Source organism: Pinus tabuliformis, chromosome 7 (genome assembly GCF_031772625.1).
Source record: "Pinus tabuliformis cultivar Carrire ecotype Pingquan chromosome 7, CPIR1, whole genome shotgun sequence".
Classification (NCBI taxonomy): domain Eukaryota; kingdom Viridiplantae; phylum Streptophyta; class Pinopsida; order Pinales; family Pinaceae; genus Pinus; species Pinus tabuliformis.
The window spans coordinates 1474169983-1474189411 of record NC_142293.1 but is presented as its reverse complement, the minus strand read 5'-3'; the positions used below and the strand labels follow the sequence as shown (position 1 = coordinate 1474189411).

The following is a 19429-nucleotide window of genomic DNA, read 5'->3' as shown; positions in this document are numbered from 1 at the left end:
ATCTTAGAGAAGTACTTGGCTCCTCTAAGCTCATCCATCAACTCGTCTATCCAGTGTATGGGGTACCAGTTCTTCAACGCCTTCTTGTTCAAGGCACGGTAGTCGATGCACATATGAAGAGACCCCACCTTTTTTCTTCACCAGTACCACTGATGAAGCAAAAGTGCTAGTACTAGGCTTAATATGCCCCAACACCCACAGCTCCAAGATGACCTTCTCAATCTCGTCTCGGCAGGCCTTGGGGTGCCTATACGAGGTATTGATAACATTGTGCACCCCCTCCTCCAACTCAATGGTGTGCACAAACCCCCGATCTAGTTCCCTGCCTAGAGGGATCTCCCCAAAAACCACTTGATGCTTCTCCAACAACGCAATGATGTATGGATGTACCGGACATTCCTCAGCCCCTGTCTTTGAAATCCTAAGCTCCACAACCCACTCAATTTCTCCACACTACAAGTCTACCTCCATTTGATGGGCGGATACCGTCTAAGGTGGCTAGGAGTGCATACCCCCTCAACCCTACTAGCTTCCCATCAGGGCCCATGAACTCCATCTCTAGCTTTCGCTAATCCGTGGTAACTCGTCCCAAAGAATATAACCATTGGACACCCATCACCATGTTGGTGTCTGGAATGTCTACAACAAAGTGGTCAGTGACGGAACAGTTCCCCATAGTCGGAGTCAAGTTGGGAACATTTCTCATGCACTACATTGTCTGATTTCTTGGCACTAACATCGAGAACCCCTTAAATGTCTCGTTATGTATCCCCTTCACTCCACCATCTAAGCATCAATGAAGTTGTGGCCCCACTATCCACTAGCACTGACACACACTACCCTGAACTATGCCCTTGATCTAAAGTGTCAAGTACTTCAAAACTCCCCAAGTGAAGCCAGAACGCCCCTAGATGGAGTGAATGGTCCTCCTCCCTCAGGTGGTGGTGGTGCTCCTCCTGCAAACTATGGCCCCTCATCTTCATGGTCTGCCTCCTTCTCAGCCTCCTCCTCCAGCTCACTATCTGAGTACACCTCATTGTAGTGGGCCTTTCCCTTGGTGCACTTGTGCCCTGGTGCCCAAGGCTCCTGGCATGTGAAGCATAGCTTCCTCTTCCGAAGGTCCCTCCTAATCTCATCATCCAACTGGCCATGTCCAACTTCCCTCTTAGGTTGATGAGTGTCTTTGTTCCCTTAAGGAACCAACAGTCTAGTGGGTACTGGGACCCTGGTCTTGGGCACTGCTTCAATCATGTGCCAGGTCCTGGAAATAGCGTCCATCAACGAAGTGGGCTTGCAGGCCCTCACCCATCCATACAAGGGATTGGATAACCCCTCTAAAAATAGCATAATCAACTGTCACCATCACGACCAGCCTCTAGAACTATGAGATGTAAGCGTTTGCACTGCCTATCTACCTCAAGCGGGCCAACTCCCTAAAATGTGGCTCGGTGTATTTCCTATCAAAATTTTCAATCAGACACCTGGTGAACTCGATGTAGGAGGTAATATGAATGTGCCCAAGTGAGATTAGACCATGGTACCACCACTCTTGGGCATCCCCCTCTAGGTGCAAGGTAGCAAACCAAATAGCATTTGTCTCTCGCATGGGATTCAAGTGGAGGTAAGTTTCTAACTTCTGCACCCATGCTCTAGCCGAATTTTTGGCTAACCCATCATAGTTGGGAAGTTTGACCTTCCCGACTATCTTCTAAACCTCCTGACTAGACTGCCCCCCTCTATAATGCGTCCCAGCTCCAGTGGTACGCCTCTCCTTGAGGTGGATGTACTCCCCAAAGGACATCACTCTTTGGATCCTTGGGTCAAGCCCCTCATACTCGTCAATACCTGAGGCAACTAAATTCACCAAATCTGCAACCAGATCGGGCTCTCTCTCCCGCTCAGGCTCATCCACAAAATGGGGCATTGTAGGACAGCCTGCTTGGCCACGCAGAGGGGTGTGAGGTGGCTGATATGTACGCTCAAGTGTACAACTTCCTCCCCCTGCTCTGGAACCCCCATCACCTTGAGGCTCTGCCTCTTGCCTGTCATTCACATGTAGACCCATCACCTGCTACATCATGTCCATCATAAGTTGACCATGCCTCAACATATGCTAATTTGTCCTCAACATCTCCTCTAAAATTTGATTTTGCCCCATTGTCTGGGTTGTTTCGGACCGTAATTGGTCTCCATGTGCTCCCTACAATTGTCCAACTCAGTATCTGAAAAAGGGTCTTGCCCTCCTTCTCTGCCACGTCCTCTACCTCTTCCTCTACCTCGGCCCCTCTGAAATACAACTCCTTGATACCTAGGTGGCATTCTCTGCTTTTATCTCCCCACACTGGCCAAGAACATGCTCTGATACCACTGTAATATTCCTAAATGGAATTAACAGTAAATAACAGAAGCATGCAACTTGAAACAACTCACAAAATTGCAATTACACCACAAATAACTAGTAACACAATTATCAACACCAAATTTACTTCTTTTATTAAAAATTTGGGCACAAAAGTACAATATAGATGAGGAGAAAAGGAACCTGGGCTTGCAACAGCAAGCTAAGGCAAACCCAGGTGGTAGAATGATGGTTCCAGCTCCAAGGAAGATGCCCACAAAATTTTGCACTAACCCAAAAATTCTTTGTCACTGCTGCAAATTAGAAATGGAGTTTTCTGCCACTCCAATGCTCGGAATCCTCTGAAAATGCAGCTGGTGCCTCCACTAAATTTTCCCCACAAGACCCAGAAAGGAATTGGTCCCAAACCCCACCACTAGAAAACCCACAAAAAGTGTGAATTTCCAATTCAACTGGCTAAACGCACTGTCTGGGAATGTGTTGTTGCTACTCCTCCAATTCTCCAGAAAAGCTCCCAAATTTTCTTGCAAGTTCCACCCAAATTCTCCATTAAATTCTCTAGCCACCAAACCCACAAATCATGTTGCTCCTATGCCCTATGTGTCCCTCTGTCTAGAAACTGCGCAAGCCTTGGAATGCCAATATTTGGCCTAGAAATATTCCTCACTTCCCGACCTCCAAATCACCCCAAATCTCCTACAAATGATGCTCCAAGGCAGCCCTAAAATTCTCAGCAAAGGAACTGCTCCACAGATGGTCCCCTCAAGTGGCACGAATTTTCCTCCAGCGTCCTTGTGTTGCGCAGAAGTGGAAGTAACCTCTTATCCCTTGCTCCAAAATGACTCCAAAAGTATCAAGTGACTCCCCTAGGGTGGCACTCTAAGTACACCAAAGTGAGTTGAGATCTCTGCCTAGAAATCTCCTTTTGCTAAGAAGCACTTGTTCACCTAGCTAAGAAGCTCAAGCAAACGGTTCAGTTTGTTGATTTGGGGTAGCATCGGATGTGTTCTAGCCACGAAAATTGGTGGAGAAGCTAAGACACACGACATCTCCAATACCCAGAAAGGGTTTGGGCAGATTCTAAACAGTTTGGGAGATATTAAAATAATTAATATTTTTAATGGAGTCCCTAAGTCTAAACTTAGAGAAAATAAAATATTAATGTGAATTAATATAAAACTGTGTTAGAATGGTCCAAAAGTCATGGATCCAACCAGATCTAATCTTAGTCATTGATTAGGGACTTAATCTCGATCGTTGATTTGTCAACGAGAAAAGTATAAGAGGAGGCTTGAGGGTCATTGGAGAACACACCAAGAGATCAAGATTTCGACTTTCTGGGGCTAGGTTTGCTGAGAAAGTTGAGAATGTGATCAGAGTTGCAGCTGAGGGGCAGTGAATACAGAGGCAAAGAGGCAGAGATAGCACTGGGAGGATCAGCGCAGTAGCCGGAGAGAGGGACACAGAACCAGCCAAGGGTTCAAGCAGAGCTAGCCAGGGCTCACACAGAGCCAGCCAAGAGCTGCGCAATGCCTCAGAGGGCCAGCGTGAGTGACGCAGAGGCCCAGAGGACTGATGCAATGCCTCCAAACGCTGACGTAGGCCAAGCCAGAGGGACGTTAGGCTAACGCTAGGCCAGAGAAAAGCTAACGCAATCCCTAGAGGCTAATGTTGGGGTTTCGTGGGGCAGATTGGAGTTGTGGAGCTGTCGGAGTGTTTATCCGGGGTTTCAACCGGAATATTTGCTTCCGAGTAGAGAGGTACTACTGCCGAGATTTTTCTCTGTTGGGTGAGTCGGATTTGGCACCCAGATTGTATTCTGAAACTGCTTAATAAATCAAACCCTCAGATAGTTGCACCGGTTTTCCCGCATTGGGTTTTTCCGGGGACATTAGTCCAAAAACAAAGGTGTCACTTGTGTGCTTGTTTCTGTTTCCTTCAGTTGATGATCTGTAATGTGTTGATCATGTACTTGTATTTTTCAGTGTTTACATGGTAAATAACTTGTTAATTAACAGAACAAGTAGGTAGGAATAAATCAGTAAAGTACATGAAGGGTTTCTAACAGATAGAATTAGAAATTTCAACATGGTATCAGAGCGTGGTTACAGATCACAAGAGAACTATGGACATCAGCCGAGCAGAGCAGCAATAGCAAAAAACAATTGTCCCGAGTGACAGAAGTTGTTCCTAGCAGCGAAGTAGCAAGGAAGGGGTGACGCAGTGCCTGCATCATCCAGTTCGAGACAAAAAGAGGCAGCGCAGAGGCTGAGGGAGGCAAAGAAAAGCTCATGCAAAGCCATGCAGAGGCTAGGAGGGCTGAGGAAGTTGATTTTCCGGTGTCAGGATTGCAGAGAGCCTAGGAGCTCTAACCTTCAGTTTGTTGGGATTTAGGAGGTTGTGGGTAAGTTGCAGAGTGGAGCTGGTGGGGCACTGTAGTCATAACAGTACCTAACAGGGCAAGGCCGAGGAGGGAGTTGCTGCCGAGGATTTCTAGCCGAGAAATCCGGATCAATGGTGCAGCTGCACTAGCGATCGGAGTGGGGGTATCTCGACATTGGCAGAAGGGTTTCCAGGAGGGAAATCGAGGCTCAGAGGGAGTCAAACCGAGAAATTCCAAGAGGGAAGTAAAGGAGCAGCGAGATGGCAGTGAACGGGGAAAGAGACCAGGGCAGACTAGACGGAGCCTCAAACTTCGTAGTCTGGAAGGCCATAATCCTATCCGTTCTAGATTGGGAATCGTGTCAAGCACTTGACCTTGAGGACAATAGCTATCCCAGTTGACCCAGCTGATAACGACAAGTACAAGGAGGCAATGGCGAGGGCCAAGAGCATCATTCTTGATGGGGTCAAAGACCATGTAGTACCACATATTGCCAAAAAGGACATAACAAATGAGATGTGGGAGGCCCTAAAGAAATTGTACCAACATACCTCTATGCAGAGAAGTATGTTACTAGAAAATCAGCTACGATCATACCAGATGTAGAAGGGAGAACAGATCGACCCCGTCCTCAGTCGATTGAAGGAGATCCAGGATCAACTAACTTCCATAGGGGCCACGACGGATCAAGAATTGATGGTGAGAACAGCCCTAAACGCAGTCTCAGAAGACTAGAAGGTGTTTGTCCAGAGCATACTGGGCAAGGCGAACCTTCCAGATTGGGAGGAAAGCCCATAGATCAGAAGGCTGAGCAAAGCGGGAAGAAGCGGCAAGGGGATCAGAATCAAGAAGGAGGAGGAGGTGGACGCTGCCCTAGCATCTGAGGGAAAGCAGGAGAAACGGAAGAAGGACCTCTCCAAGGTCAAATTCTTCCACTATGGGGAGTTGGGTCATTATGCGACCCAATGTCCAAGGAAGAAGAGCAAGGGAGAGGTCTCTGAGACCAAGGTTGCGCCAGCAAGGGCAAAGAAGGAAGTGGAGACAGATGATGACTGTGCCATGAGTGCACACACACCACTTGAGTGGAAGTGGGGACACATCGAGCTGTAGTCAGACGGACTACGGGCGATGAGGGGCAGGATCCTCGAGGTGCCCAACCTCTTGGATTAGACCTTGCTACGGGAGCCCTGAAAAGGAGTAGCAGTACTGGCGATGTCAGTAGAGACGGATGCGGATGGAGCGATAGAGGGAGCTACAGTGCAGGATTCCCAGGACAGTGTGAGGCAGCAGTGCGAGAAGCACAGGAGTGTTGCACCAATGCAAGATGGCACAGAGAGGTGTGCAACGGTGTGAGATGCATGGAGTTGTTGCAGCAACGCAGAGGTTAGAGTGGGAGCACTTGTCAACAACAAAGGGAGTTTCAGCATCGAGGGTGTCTCTAGCCTGACATAGATTTCAAAGTTGGGAGATCAGTTACTTACTTCTCGGTAACTGAGTTGCAGTGCAGCAGTTAGCAGTGGTAGTGCTATGGGCAGCATGATGCAGCATGATGAGAGGGATTGTAGTGCAGATGCAGCGGTGGTAATGGCAGGTCTATGGGCAGCAGCACAGATACAGAGGGAGTTCCAGTACAAATGCAGTAGTGGCAGTGGCAGGGCCATGGGTAGTAGTACAGGATGCAGCAGTGCAGAGGATGTTGGGCAGCAGGCCTAGCATCAGCACAGGGACCGATGCTAGATGATCAGGGTGATGCTCAGTGAGGAGTATTACTAGAGCACAGTCCTCGCTAAGAGGGAGTGTTGATTTGGGGTAGCATTGGATGTGCTCTAGCCATGAAAATTGGTGGAGAGGCTAAGGCACATGAGATCTCCAATACCTAGAAAGGGTTTGGGCAGATTCTAAACAATTTGGGAGATATTAAAATAATTAATATTTTTAATGGAGTCCCTAAGTCTAAACTTAGAGAAAATAAAATATTAATGTGAATTAATATAAAACTGTGTTAGAATGGTCCAAAAGTCATGGATCAAGCCAGATCTAATCTTAGTCATTGATTAGGGACTTAATCTCGGCCGTTGATTTGTCAACGAGAAAAGTATAAGAGGAGGCTTGAGGGTCACTTGGAGAACACACCAAGAGATCAAGATTTCGACTTTCTGGGGCTGGGTTTGCTGAGAAAGTTGAGAGAGTGATCAGGGTTGCAGCTAAGGGGCAGTGAATACAGAAGCATAGAGGCAGAGATAGTACCAGGAGGATCAGTGCAATAGCTTAAGAGATGGATGCAGAACTAGCCAAGGGTTCACACAGAGCCAGCCAGGGCTCACGCAGAGCCAGCCAGGAGCTGTGTAGTGCCTCAGAGGGCCAACGTGAATGATGCAGAGGCCCAGAGGACTGACGCAGTGCCTCCAAAGGCTGATGCAGGCCAAGCCAGAGTGATGTTGGGCTAACGCTGGGCCAGAGAAGAGCTAACGCGGCCCCTAGAGGTTGACGTTGGGGTTTCGTCGAGCAGATTGGAGCTGTGGAGCTGTCGGAGGGTTTATCCGGGGTTTCAGCCAGAATATCTACTTCCAAGTAGAGAGGTACTACTGCCGAGATTTTTCTCTGTTGGGTGAGCCGGGTTTGGCACCCAGATTGTATTCTGAAACTGCTTAATAAATCAAACCCTCAGATCGTTGCATTTGTTTTCCCGCATTTGGTTTTTCTGAGGACATTAGTCCAAAAACAACGGTGTCACTTGTGTGCTTGTTTCTGTTTCCTTCGGTTGATTCTGTAATGTGTTAAGCATGTACTTGTATTTATTTCCAGTATTTACATGGTAAATAACTTGATAATTAACAGAACAAGTAGGTAGGAATAAATCAGTAAAGTACATGAAGGGTTTCTAATGGATAGACTTAGAAACTTCAACAGAGTTCAGATGTAAAATTGACAAAAAGCCCCAAACAATGGCCCTCACCTCCTATTTAAGCTTGCTGCCTCATTTTCCCTTGGTGGGGCCCAAACTCCACTAGCCTAAATTTTCCCTCCATTCTCTCTCTCCCCCAAGTGCGTACTCTTCCAAGGGGTGTGTATTCCTTGTGGGTGACCCCCACATCCACCAAAATTTTAATTTTTCCCATCTCCTAAGTCAAACCTCCAAAAATGCATGCTAACACCAAAATTAAGTCAAAATTGGTGAGCCTCCTTAATACTTAGAAAATTGGGGATATTACAAGCGTTGAGAGCCATGGGACTCCAAACAGTTACAAAGCATCACTGGCATCCTTGGGCAGTGTTGAAATGTGTAGCTTGGGAGGTACTCCCACAATCCCTGAGGTACTAAGTCTATGAGGAGTTGACCCACAAAAATGTGGTTTTGAAGTGGGCTTTGTACCTAGAGTTGTGGGTGAATGACCAAAGAGGAAAATCATTGTTTATTCATTGGATGCATGAGGGGCACTCTTGATGGGCTAAGAAGCACCTAGGGCTAAAATAGAGTGGGTGAAAACAAATGAGAGAAATTTTATCTCTTATGATATTTTTGTTTGAACATGATTTGCTTAGGTCGACTTGGGCAAAAGTGGTGACTGTTAGTAGCTAATGGACTCCACTAAGAACACTTATAAAGGAGATAAGATTGAGCTCATTCGATCATCCAAGAAAGCATCTTCTCAAGTGTTTTTTGTCCAAGAAGGATGCAAGTTACCTCAATAAGTCGTAGGCCTTAAGGAGGGGCAAAATGGGAGCATGTAATGGTTTATCTCAAGTCTGTTTGATGGCCAAGTTTTCCCAGGAGTAGGACCCCATCCTCAACGAGATTTCTGCCCTTGAGAAGGTTTGTTGTGAGGTCACTTCTCTGTGTTGTTTGTGCCCTAATTAGGGCTACTTCTATACACAAACAACCATCTGAGTTCTGCCCTAAAGTCTCATTATGTTCGTTCTTGTTTACAGTGCTTGAAAGAGAGGGTCGAGACCCTAAAGGTGGTGACAAGACATTTGTCTTGCCTCTAGGCCGCAGAACCTCAGTCTATTCGCTAGTATAGACTAACCTTAGAAAGAGCCAAAGTTACCCTCAGTTGTGAACAGAATTGCGAAGTTGAGACATAAGTGAAGAGTTATCATGAAGTGAAGGTAGAAGGAAAAATTCACTAGAGAAGAGTGTTGTAGGTGATGTGTGGTTGAAGTTTTCTCTACAAGAAGGATTAGGACAACATGTTGGGTGCCTAAGTACAATAACTCGTGAGTTGTTGAGTTATTGTTATGAGGATTGTTCAATGAAAACCCTAAGTTCAGTCATCTTGGAGCAGCAAGGGAACTGTTAAAGCATAAACTGTGAAAATTACTCAACTGGAATCCCTACTGCAGCAACTAATAATGTTTCTTCTATTTGTTAAATTAATCAACCAAATTATTTGCAATTTCCTATGGAAAATATCGAAACATATATACTACAGCCTTCACTTAATTAAATATTATGCAGGAAACAAGAGACTGAGAAAGAAAGAAAATACAACACAAAGGACACCATTGTTTTTGGACAAATGTCCCTGGAAAAACCTAATGCGGGAAAATCAGTGCAGCAGTTCTAAGGGTTTATTATTACTAAGCAGTAGAAAATTTTGAATACATCTCTGAATACCTCACGGGTTATTCAGTTACAGAGAGAGAAATACTGACAGAAAGATGTGTGAGATTACCTCACACAATCACTTAGAAAAATCCCAGTTGATCCAAACACTTGATGAGGTGCCTCTAGCAAGCCCTGCGCTGCCGCTGTGCAGTCCTTACGCAATCCCTGCGTCAACCCCTCTAGGCACTGCGTCACCCATCCAACTGATCCATTGGTTGACCGGAGTCACTTCTCTCAGCCTCCCGATCTCACACCTCGGCTCCCAGCTTCTGAAACTGACTCTGCTGCAAAATTTCACTCTCTCACTCTTTGTTGCCTCTACGTGGCCCTACGTCGGCCTCTGCATGAGACCTGCTGGATCACTCTCTGCCTCTCTCTGTTGATGATTCTCCGGCTGAGAAAAATCTCTCTCTCTCCGGATGCTATCCCTGCCCCTCAACTGCAAGAAATCTACTCGATCAGAATTTCCTCCTGAGAACTTCTCACTTCAAAAATTCGATCTCTTTATCTCTCGGTGTGTTTTCCAAATGACCCTCAAACTTCCTCAAATAATCTTCTCGTTGACATTCAAAGCTAATCAATGGCTAAGATCATTTTAGCTTGATCAATGGCCCAGATTAAAAGCTAATCAATGGCTATGATCATTTTATCTTGATCCTCGTCTTTTAGTAGAAGTTACACCCACAATTAGATTATTACCCATTAATATTTTTAATTTCCTAAGTTTAGACTTAGGTGCCCATTAAAAAATATTATTTATTTTAATAAAAAAAATTCTGGGTGGAATTTCCCAAAATGCTTTCTGGGTTCTTTGGAATACATGTGCCCAAGCCTCCCTACAAAATTTGAGGCCTAGAGCACATCCAACGCTACCCCAAATAAACACTCCCTCTTAGCGAGGAATGTGCTCTAGCAATATACGCTACTGCATATTGCTCTGACTCTGAAGCATCGTCCTATGCGTTGTTGATCTCTGACGTGTTGTTCACCAACCACTACGTTGCTGATGTCTGACATGTTGTCCACCAACTACTGCGTTGTTGCTACAACTGTACTGCTGCTGACAGTGCCACTGTCAACACTGCATTACTACTACAACTCCCTCTCAAATGTTGCATCTATGTTGCTGTTAGCACTGCCATTGCAAATTGTTGCTGCTACTCTATCAGCAACGGAAAAACATCCAAAATTATTGAACTAATTGTGTTCAGTATGATACCACGTGAATACCGAAGCCTAACTGCTGCTAGTCTCTCCATTGACCCTCAGAATCTACTGCACTATTGTTGACCTATGCTCTGTGCCATCTGCATTGTTGCCAACTTTGCTCTACGTTGTTCAGTGTCTGGCGCTCCTAGCCACTGCAATTGTCCCTACGACACTCCTCAGCACAATCTGACACTAGTCCATCCTACTACTTCTGATCTGGGCTCCTATAGGAAGGAAATGATCCTAGAGGTGAACTCCTCAAGGATCCTGCCCATCTGTAGCTCTTTCGAACTACACCTCCAAATCAGGCCACCTCCCTCCTTGAGGTATCTCTATTGTCATGGAAACTCCTCTTCCTTGATCTTTGCAGGCATGGCCTTCGAGTTGTGTTTCTCATCCTTGTCCTTCTTCCTGAGAGTACACTGTGTAACATACTGACCCATCTCACCACACCTGAAATACTTGATCTTTGAGACATCCTTCTTACGTCTCCGCTGCTCCTACTGTCCCTTCGATGCAAGGGTTGCATTCTCCTCCTCCTCCTTAGGCATCAACCCACTACTGTTGCTTCTGTCAAGTTTAACCTTGACTAAGTCTCTCCTCAGCTCCTCTTGATTTACAGCTGCCCACATCTCATCCCAATTCGGCAATGCTGCTCTGCCCATGATACTCTGGACAAAGACTTGTCACTCATCTGAGACAGAATTGAGGGCCAGTCTATCCAACTCTGAATCCTGAGGTGTATGCCCTGCAGCAGACAATTCATCACGGGTCTCCTTAAGCTTCGTGAGGAATGGATCCACACGCTCCCCCTTCTACATCTAAGCAGATTGCAGCTTCTGCTCCAAGTACATCTTCCGTTACTCGAAATATCCCTAATATAACATAGGCAAAGTGTCCCAAATCTCCTTAGCAATCCCTCTGCTACCGATGTGACAGACCACATTATCTTTTACCCTGTCAAGGATCATTTTTTTCCTTTTCCATCTCAGCTCGATACTTCTTCAACGGATCTACATCTGCAGGCACAGCCACCATGCTATCAACATATGTCTTGAGGCCATGCTCATCTAGAAGGAAAGACATTCTAGCCTTCCAGATGACATAGTTGGATGCTCTGTCCATCTTGTCTTGATCCCTCAAGCCACTGGATACCATTTTTGCCACAAAATGTCGAAAATCTCCTCTCTCCTCTACGTTGTTGCTGGGCTAGCCTATGCACTCCCTGCTGGAGCTAGTAAAGCTATTGCCCCTTGCTGCTACTCAGCTCTAGAGAATTTGAATTCCTTGGCTACGAAATCTCTGAGGAAGAAATTCCCTCGGTCGTGCTTCTCTTCTCTCTTCTGACGATCTTCTGCCCAGCAAACTGCTTGTAGAAAAATCTGCATCCCACCAGCGCTCCTCACATTAAGGCTTCAACGCTGTTCCCTCTGCCCTAGCAAAAAATCGATCTGTAAGCCCTTCTCTCCGTCGACTCACTCGGAGAGACACTACCTCGTAATTTCAACCCTCCGGCTAGAACTGCGCAAACCCTCTGGGGTTTCGGTCTGGGGCCTCCTGCAACTTTTCGATCTCCCTCTTCTGCTCAGCGTTGGGTTCTCTAGCATTGTTCTTCTTGCTTCACCTGCAACTTTGGTACCATGTGAAAATTCCTCACCCAGAATCCATACTACAACAATTGATAATGTTTCTTCTATTTGTTAAATTAATCAACCAAATTATTTGCAGTTTCCTACAACAAACATCGAAGCATATACACCACAGCCTTCACTTAATTAAATATTATGCAGAAACAAGAGACTGAGAAAGAAAGAAAATACAACACAAATAACATCGTTGTTTTTGGAGAAATGTCCCCTGAAAACCCCAATGCAGGAAAAGCGGTGCAGCAATTCTGAGGGTTTGTTATTATTAAGCAGTAGCAAATTCTAAATACATCTCTAAACACCTCACGGGTTATTCAGTTATAGAGAGAAATACTAGCAGAAAGATTTGTGAGATTACCTCACACAATCACTGAGAAAAATCTCTGTTGATCCGAGCATTGGATGAGGTGCGTCTAGCAGGCCCAGCGCCGCCTCTGCCCAATCCTTATGTAGTCCCTGCGTCAACCCCTCTAGGCACTGCGTCACCCAGCCAGCTGATCGATTTGTTGCCCAGAGTCACTGCTCTCAACCTCCCGATCTCACACCCTGGCTCCCGGTTTCTAAAACTGACTGCTGCAAAATTTCAAACTCTCTCTTACCCTCTGCTATGCCCCTGTGTCAACCTCTGTGTGAGAATTGTTGGATCACTCTCTGCCTCTCTCTGTCGATGATTCTCCGACTGAGAAAAATCATTTTCTCTCCGAATGTTATCCCTGCCCCTCAACTGCAAGAAATCTACTCAATTAGACTTTCCTCCTAAGAACTACTCACTTCAGAAATTCGATCTCTTGATCTCTCGGTGTGTTTTCCAAATGAACCTCAAGCTTCCTTAAATAATCTTCTCGTTGATATTCAACGAACCAGATTAAAAGCTAATCAATGGCTAAGATCATTTTAGCTTGACCCTTGTCTTCTTCTAGAAGTTACACCCACAATTAGATTAATACCCATTGATATTTTTAATTTCCTAAGTTCAGACTTAGGTGCCCCATTAAAAAATATTAATTATTTTAATAAAATTGTTTCTGGGTGGAATTTCCCAAAACGCTTTCTTGGTTCTTTGGAATACATGCGCCCAAGCCTCCCTGCAAAATTTGAGGCCTAGAGCACATCTGATGCTACCCTATATCAACATAGACTAGTTGAGCCCATGTACAGTGACTTTCAGAGTAGCAGAATGATTGTATGAGGACAGAGCTATGTAGCCTAATGTACTATAACCTTGGAGCAGCATAGTCATACTTGAGAACGCAGATTTGTTGGTTTGTGTTGAGTGATCTTGGAGGAGCAATGTCATTGATAGATGGCAGAATTTGATGAGTTGATGTGTAAAAGATCTGAAGGTGCAGAGGACCTTGTGAGCAGTTGTCGTAGAGGCATTAGAGCAGCAGTACTCTCTGCAAGTATCGGGGGAAAAGGGCCTTCCAGGTGTTCAGGGCAAGTGGAATAAAAGGGCTGGTGTAAATGCTTCTTGACCAAGTAAGTCAAGATGTTCTTGTTCAAGGGTAGATTGATTGTCATATGTTGTTGACATCAAACCCTAGTTTTCCTTGTATCAAGGCTAATTATAAGAGTTGTGGTCCCTGGTATGGGAGCTCTATGTTTGTTGTATTAAAGTTGTAATACAAGCAAGTTTTGAGTTGTGTAAATTTTGTGTACTTCATTGATTCGTTGTTGTACATTTTCCGTTGTGCAAAGTGCTTGGTGTTGTGGCATTTTAGTGTGTTTGTGATCATGTTTTAGACATAGGCCTAAATCTAAATTGCCAGGGAAAAATCAACAAGCACCTCTAACACCCACAACGTTCCAACACTTTGCCCCATATTGTTGACTTTTATGGGATGATGTACCTGGACCAGCATGCCCCCAGCCAACTTAGCACTGATCAGATGGGACAGTAGCCAATCCAGGGCCCAGATGAGGATAGTATACACATTGAGACATCGGAGGGCTAGAAGCACCTTGAAAGCCCCCAATGTTGGAGCAAAGACAGGCATTTTGGCCACTTGGAGACCCATGAGACCACTTTTTGTGCCCCAAAGCCAAAGCTGGGGCCATAGATGAATTATGTCAAAGATCTAGGGGACAACCCGTAGAGGCTGATTTTAGAGGGCTTCTACATACAATATGGCAACCATTGCCTTCAACGTCAGCCCTAGAAGGGCCTATGCTTGCATGACGTTGGCACCTTCTCCTATTTCGGCTCACACGTGTGGAGAGTTATCATGTTTTCCATAGGCTACTAGGTCGGCTTCTAACCTAAAGTGTTTCTTGCACATTATTTTATAATTTCTAGGTGCATTAGGCTAAAATAAGGATTTGAATTCCTCATATAAGTAGAGGAATAGTTCACTGTTGTATCTCATCATCACATCTCTTGGATTTCGACCTCCTTCTCTTGGGATAAATTCAAATCTATTGATGCACTTTGACATTTGGAGTTAAAATGTCTTGCTTTGGAGCCATTCTTTGGAATCAATGATGAAATATTTTTGCATGTTATCATGTAAGTGTTATTATTGTTGAAGATCTATTTTTCTATGTCTAATGTATGAAATGTTGTTGATTCTAGTTTATGCTATTGTGCTCTAATTGATGAAAATAAATTGAATGTTATCTAGATAAACTATTGCATGCATTACTCATACATAACATGTGAATTGAATATCCCAGTCGTGATCTTTCATTAGCTCTCCCACGAAAATTTGATTTCCATCGCATAGGTAACTGTTCAAGGTTTTGGTGCTAGGGCTTCAAGATTTTGGCTTCCTTACTAAACTTTTGGCAAATCTATCACATCATAGACTCCAATTGCCCATGGAACAAGGGACTGGTCCATATAGTTGGTGATCAAACACTCTTTTATTCCATATTTTTTCTCTCTAATTTCGGCCCCTTTAAGGCCAAGCTTGCAAAATAGGGCTTGGTGTGAATCCCCAAGCAAGGTGATTTTTGGGGATTGGAGAGCCTAAACATCAAGAAGACAGTATTTGCCACAAAATCTATCCTTTTGGTGGGCATCCACTTCAATTTCATCCATAAACTTTCTTGCCCTAGTCATTTGCCTTGAGAGGAAAACCATAGTTTTGTATTACTTCAACTTAGGGGCTCCTTGATACCATTCGAAACCTTTTCTCTTGGCCTTGATCTTTGGATATTCCAACACTCCAACAAATTACTCAAACCCTAGGTCTTATGCTTGTAACCCTAGGCCTCTACATAAAATGTGAGTTGCCTCCCATTGGAGCCTTGAGCCATTGTTGTGTTTTTCGTGTAGGTCTAGTCAAATTACCTCATACATCATACCTAGAGCATCTATCTTAGGTGACCTTAGCATATACCGAGACTCCTCCCATCGGTGAAAATCAGCAAAGAGCAAGGGGGTTTTGGCCGTGGTAACAGTGGGGCACTACCCCATTGTTGTCTCTTGGTCTAGTTTATACCTCGTAGGGTTTCCCTCTCCAAGGCCTACTAGATTTTGCAGCAACAGGGACTCTTCACAACTTGGAACCTCTTCCACCAATGTTTGAGGACAGAGAATATATTAGCCTCGGCAGTCAGAACCTTGTATCAATGGAATTGCAATTCTATGGATCCAAATTCGGATCAACAGGCATGACATGTTGTAAACTGGGTTGCTGTCCATCCCTGTGTTTCAGTTGATGCCACCCTGCATCCCAGTTCAGCAGACCTTACACACCTATTGAACGCTCTATAACAACGGTTTTAATTTCAAAATGTAACAGACAAAACAGATACAATAGAAGTAGAAGAAAAGATATTCATTGCTCCCGAAATTCAAACTTCCACCATTATATCCTCCATAGCCATCTCTTCACCCTAACCTGCCATAACTCTGACATTGCAAATCACATCATATAATAATAAATATCAGGGAACAACGACAATGGCACAAACGAAATCCAGGGAGATTGATCAATAGCATTGAACATACTCTAACCACCTCTTCAAATGCTAGATTCAAACAGGTGACATTTAGTCGTTCAAACTCATCTTAACTAAACCTTGCAAATTCACTCAAAGAATCTACTGCCAAGATAGAGATTTAAGAGCACTTTGCTCGTCCATTAGCATTAGACGATACATTCACATTTTCATGCTCGTCCATTAGTTTGTCAAAATTTCTAGCAAGGATATTCAACAAATGCATGCACATTTTCATGTTTAATTTGGCTTAAGCATTAACATCTTCGCTGCCAGAACAGCATTTAGAGCTGAAAGTTAAATGTAGACATATTGATGGGCAAACGCATTAATCGCCCATATTGAATTCGTAATCTGCTCAAACTTTTCCCAAATATATTTGAAAAAAAAACGGTTCAAAAATGGAGCCCGTGCAATATTGGGGTCCGCAAATTGTATTGCTGGGCTACGAGGTTCGAGCCGAGCTAATTGTTGTATAATTTTTTGTCCGTCTGATCGTGTTGTGCATTTGAAGAAAATATGAAAAAAGAGAGATGGAAATTTAATATATTGTTATGAAGAATCTACCATTTCCGGCAACGTCAGACCTCCACGGTTAGCAAATTCACCTTCATCCAACCATACAGGCATTCAAATTTCGCAATTCTTGAAGCGGTGAGACAATTGATTGCCGCGAAAAGAGGATATGCATGTATGTAATTCGACAGATCATCGAAGTTCAGAGGTTATGAATCCGTATGATGAAACACGTGGCAAGATAATGTGGACAGTTTGGCCAGTCCCCTTTTCTATGAAATGAAGGGTTGCTAGGTTGACACAGAAAAATAGTGCAATTTCTATGTATTTATTATTAGAAGTCAAAATAGATAAATTGATTTTTTTAGTTGACGATATTGTTTAAAGTTTTTTTTTAATTAGGATTTTAGTTGAATTTGGAAAAAAATACTTTTATTTTAAAAATGTTTATGGGTGGACTGTTCGGCTGAAAGAAACTACTTATGCACTGAAAAATATAAATGATTATAAAAATTGTAATTATTTAATTTTTTATTTATATTTTTAATGTTAGCATGAAACTATTATGGATAGGTATAATGGCATCAATGTCTAACGGGCCAAGAGATTTATAATGGGTAATGAACACTCTTGCACAGCGCATCATAGAAATATTCAACAACATCATTCAACAAGGATTCTGAAGGGACTGGACAACTAGCCTAGCAATACCCCTTTTTTAAAGTGGAGACATTAATAATCCTTCCAACTATAGAACCATTATGATCAATCCTTTGTTTGCAAAGCTTTTCGACGGCGTGGTAGAAAATAGAATCAATAAGTGGGCAGAAGTAAAAGAAAAGAGGGGAAGAGGACAAGTGGGTTTTAGGCCGAAGCATTCTACAGTGGATCATGGTATCACGTTGAGACACATTGTTGAAAATGTTTGGGAGGACAAAGAAGAAGTATTTTGCTTCTTTGTTGACTTCAAAAAGGCAAGTGCCTAGAGATAAGTTGTGGTGTAGAATGGAAGACCTTGAAATTCCTTTGCATTATAGAGCTATTCACCATAGACTTTATGAAGAGGTGAAAATCAAAATTAGAACCTCAGCGGGTATTTCAGAAACTTTTAGAAGTAACATTGGAGTCAAGCAAGGTTGCCCTCTATCTCCTACTATTTTTGGCTTATATGTTGATAAATTGGAAGAGTGGCTAAATCTGCAAGGTGGAGATGGTGTTCGGTTGGGGGAGTTTGTGATAAAGCTTCTTTTATACGCTAATGATCTTGTATTGATTTCTAAATCGGCCAATGGATTGCAAATGCACCTATATGCCCTTAAGCATTTTTGTAGAGCAGTGGGGATGCAAGTCAATACTAGCAAGACCAAAATAATGATTTTCTCTAATAAAAGGAAGCAGAGCCAACATACGTTCTTCTTTGAAGACAACATTCTTGAAGAAGTAAATGAGTACAAGTACCTCGGGATTGATTTCAACAAAATTAATTGGGAGGACTGAAGAAAGAAGAGAATTTTAAGAGGGTGGAAAGCATTATATGCTCTTCAAAACAGATGTAGAGAGATAGAGTTATGGGATTGGAAAACGACTAAAGCGCTTTTTAGACTCCTAGTTTGTCCAGTGATGCTATATGGGTGTGAATTGTGGGCTAGCAGCACCCCCGTCTCAAAATGGAAACAAATTGAGAAAATCCAAAACGCTTGATCATGAGCAAGTTCAAAATAAAAAGTTTGGTATCTTATTAGAGAATGTTGAGTAAAACAGGAGCAACTCCCATCGAAACAATTGCTATGGTTCGGCTCATAAGATATCTAAAAAGAATTGAGCAAATGGGAGTAGGTAGATGGCCTAATGTTATCTTCAATGAAGGCACAAGTGAAAGAAAAAAAACATGGATGAAATAAAACTACATAAGGATGCAAAAATGGAATATCTACCTCAATGCCTGTCCCACAAATAGAAAGGAGGTAAAGGATTTTGTTATGGAGAAGTTTCATAAACGGGTATGGGGAAAAGAGTTGGGTACAAAGAAGAAGTACTACATTGAGGAATTCAACCCTACGTGTGATCTACAACAAAAAGAGTTCATTGAAGCTAGCATTCCATGGAGGGCAAAGGTTCTTGCTCAATTAAAAACCAACTCGCATCAATTTTGGTGTGAAATAGGACGGTGGAAAAGGCCTAAAGAAACTTGAGAAGAACGGGTGTGTCATTTTGCACGTCTGGGGCAGTGGAATCGAGAAAACATTTCTGTTTGGAATGTGATGCATTCAAAGACATCAGAGAAAGTTATGGGAATATGCTAGCATCGGTTTCTTAGCATTGTCTTTTCAGCGAGGGGATTGTTGGAAAGTTGGGCCAACGCATCATCAATTTAAACAAGAAAAGGATTGAATTGCAAAAAGACGAAAAGCATGGAACTAATAGTCCCATGGACTATTTTTAGTCCCGTGGACGTTAAAATATCATTTCACAATTGTAAATATTATTTTAAAATTTCATTGTTTTATGGAGGTCATTTCATTATTTTATAGGGGTGATTTGATTTTACTGGGTTTATTATTGGGTTTATTGATCTAAAGATTCATATTCATGGGGTTTAATATTATTCCTTTAGGTTTGTAATCCATTGGGTTTTTAGTATTAATCCCTAGGGTTTATTATTCCCTTGGGTTTATAATATCAATCATAATCAACCATTTTTTATGAATTCAATCATAGTCAACCATGGTCCAATGTCTTATTGTGACAAATATTGTCTCAAT

The 19429-nt window shown here is 43.3% G+C and overlaps 1 protein-coding gene across 11 annotated transcripts in view; it reads right to left on the bottom strand.

Annotated features, from left to right (window-relative positions):
• The window catches only part of LOC149253377 (uncharacterized), a 323687-nt gene extending 306752 nt beyond the window's left edge, over positions 1–16935 (bottom strand). For 4 of the 11 annotated variants that reach the window (XM_089459908.1, XM_089459910.1, XM_089459906.1 and 1 more), the window contains exon 1: positions 16719–16935. In XM_089459908.1, the coding sequence (XP_089316034.1) occupies positions 16719–16781 (63 nt within the window). In that variant the 5' untranslated portion in view covers positions 16782–16935. The remainder of the gene's footprint in view (positions 1–16718) is intronic. The other 7 variants (XM_089459904.1, XM_089459912.1, XM_089459911.1 and 4 more) reach the window with 4 other exon arrangements.
• Positions 16936–19429: the final 2494 nt, after the last annotated feature.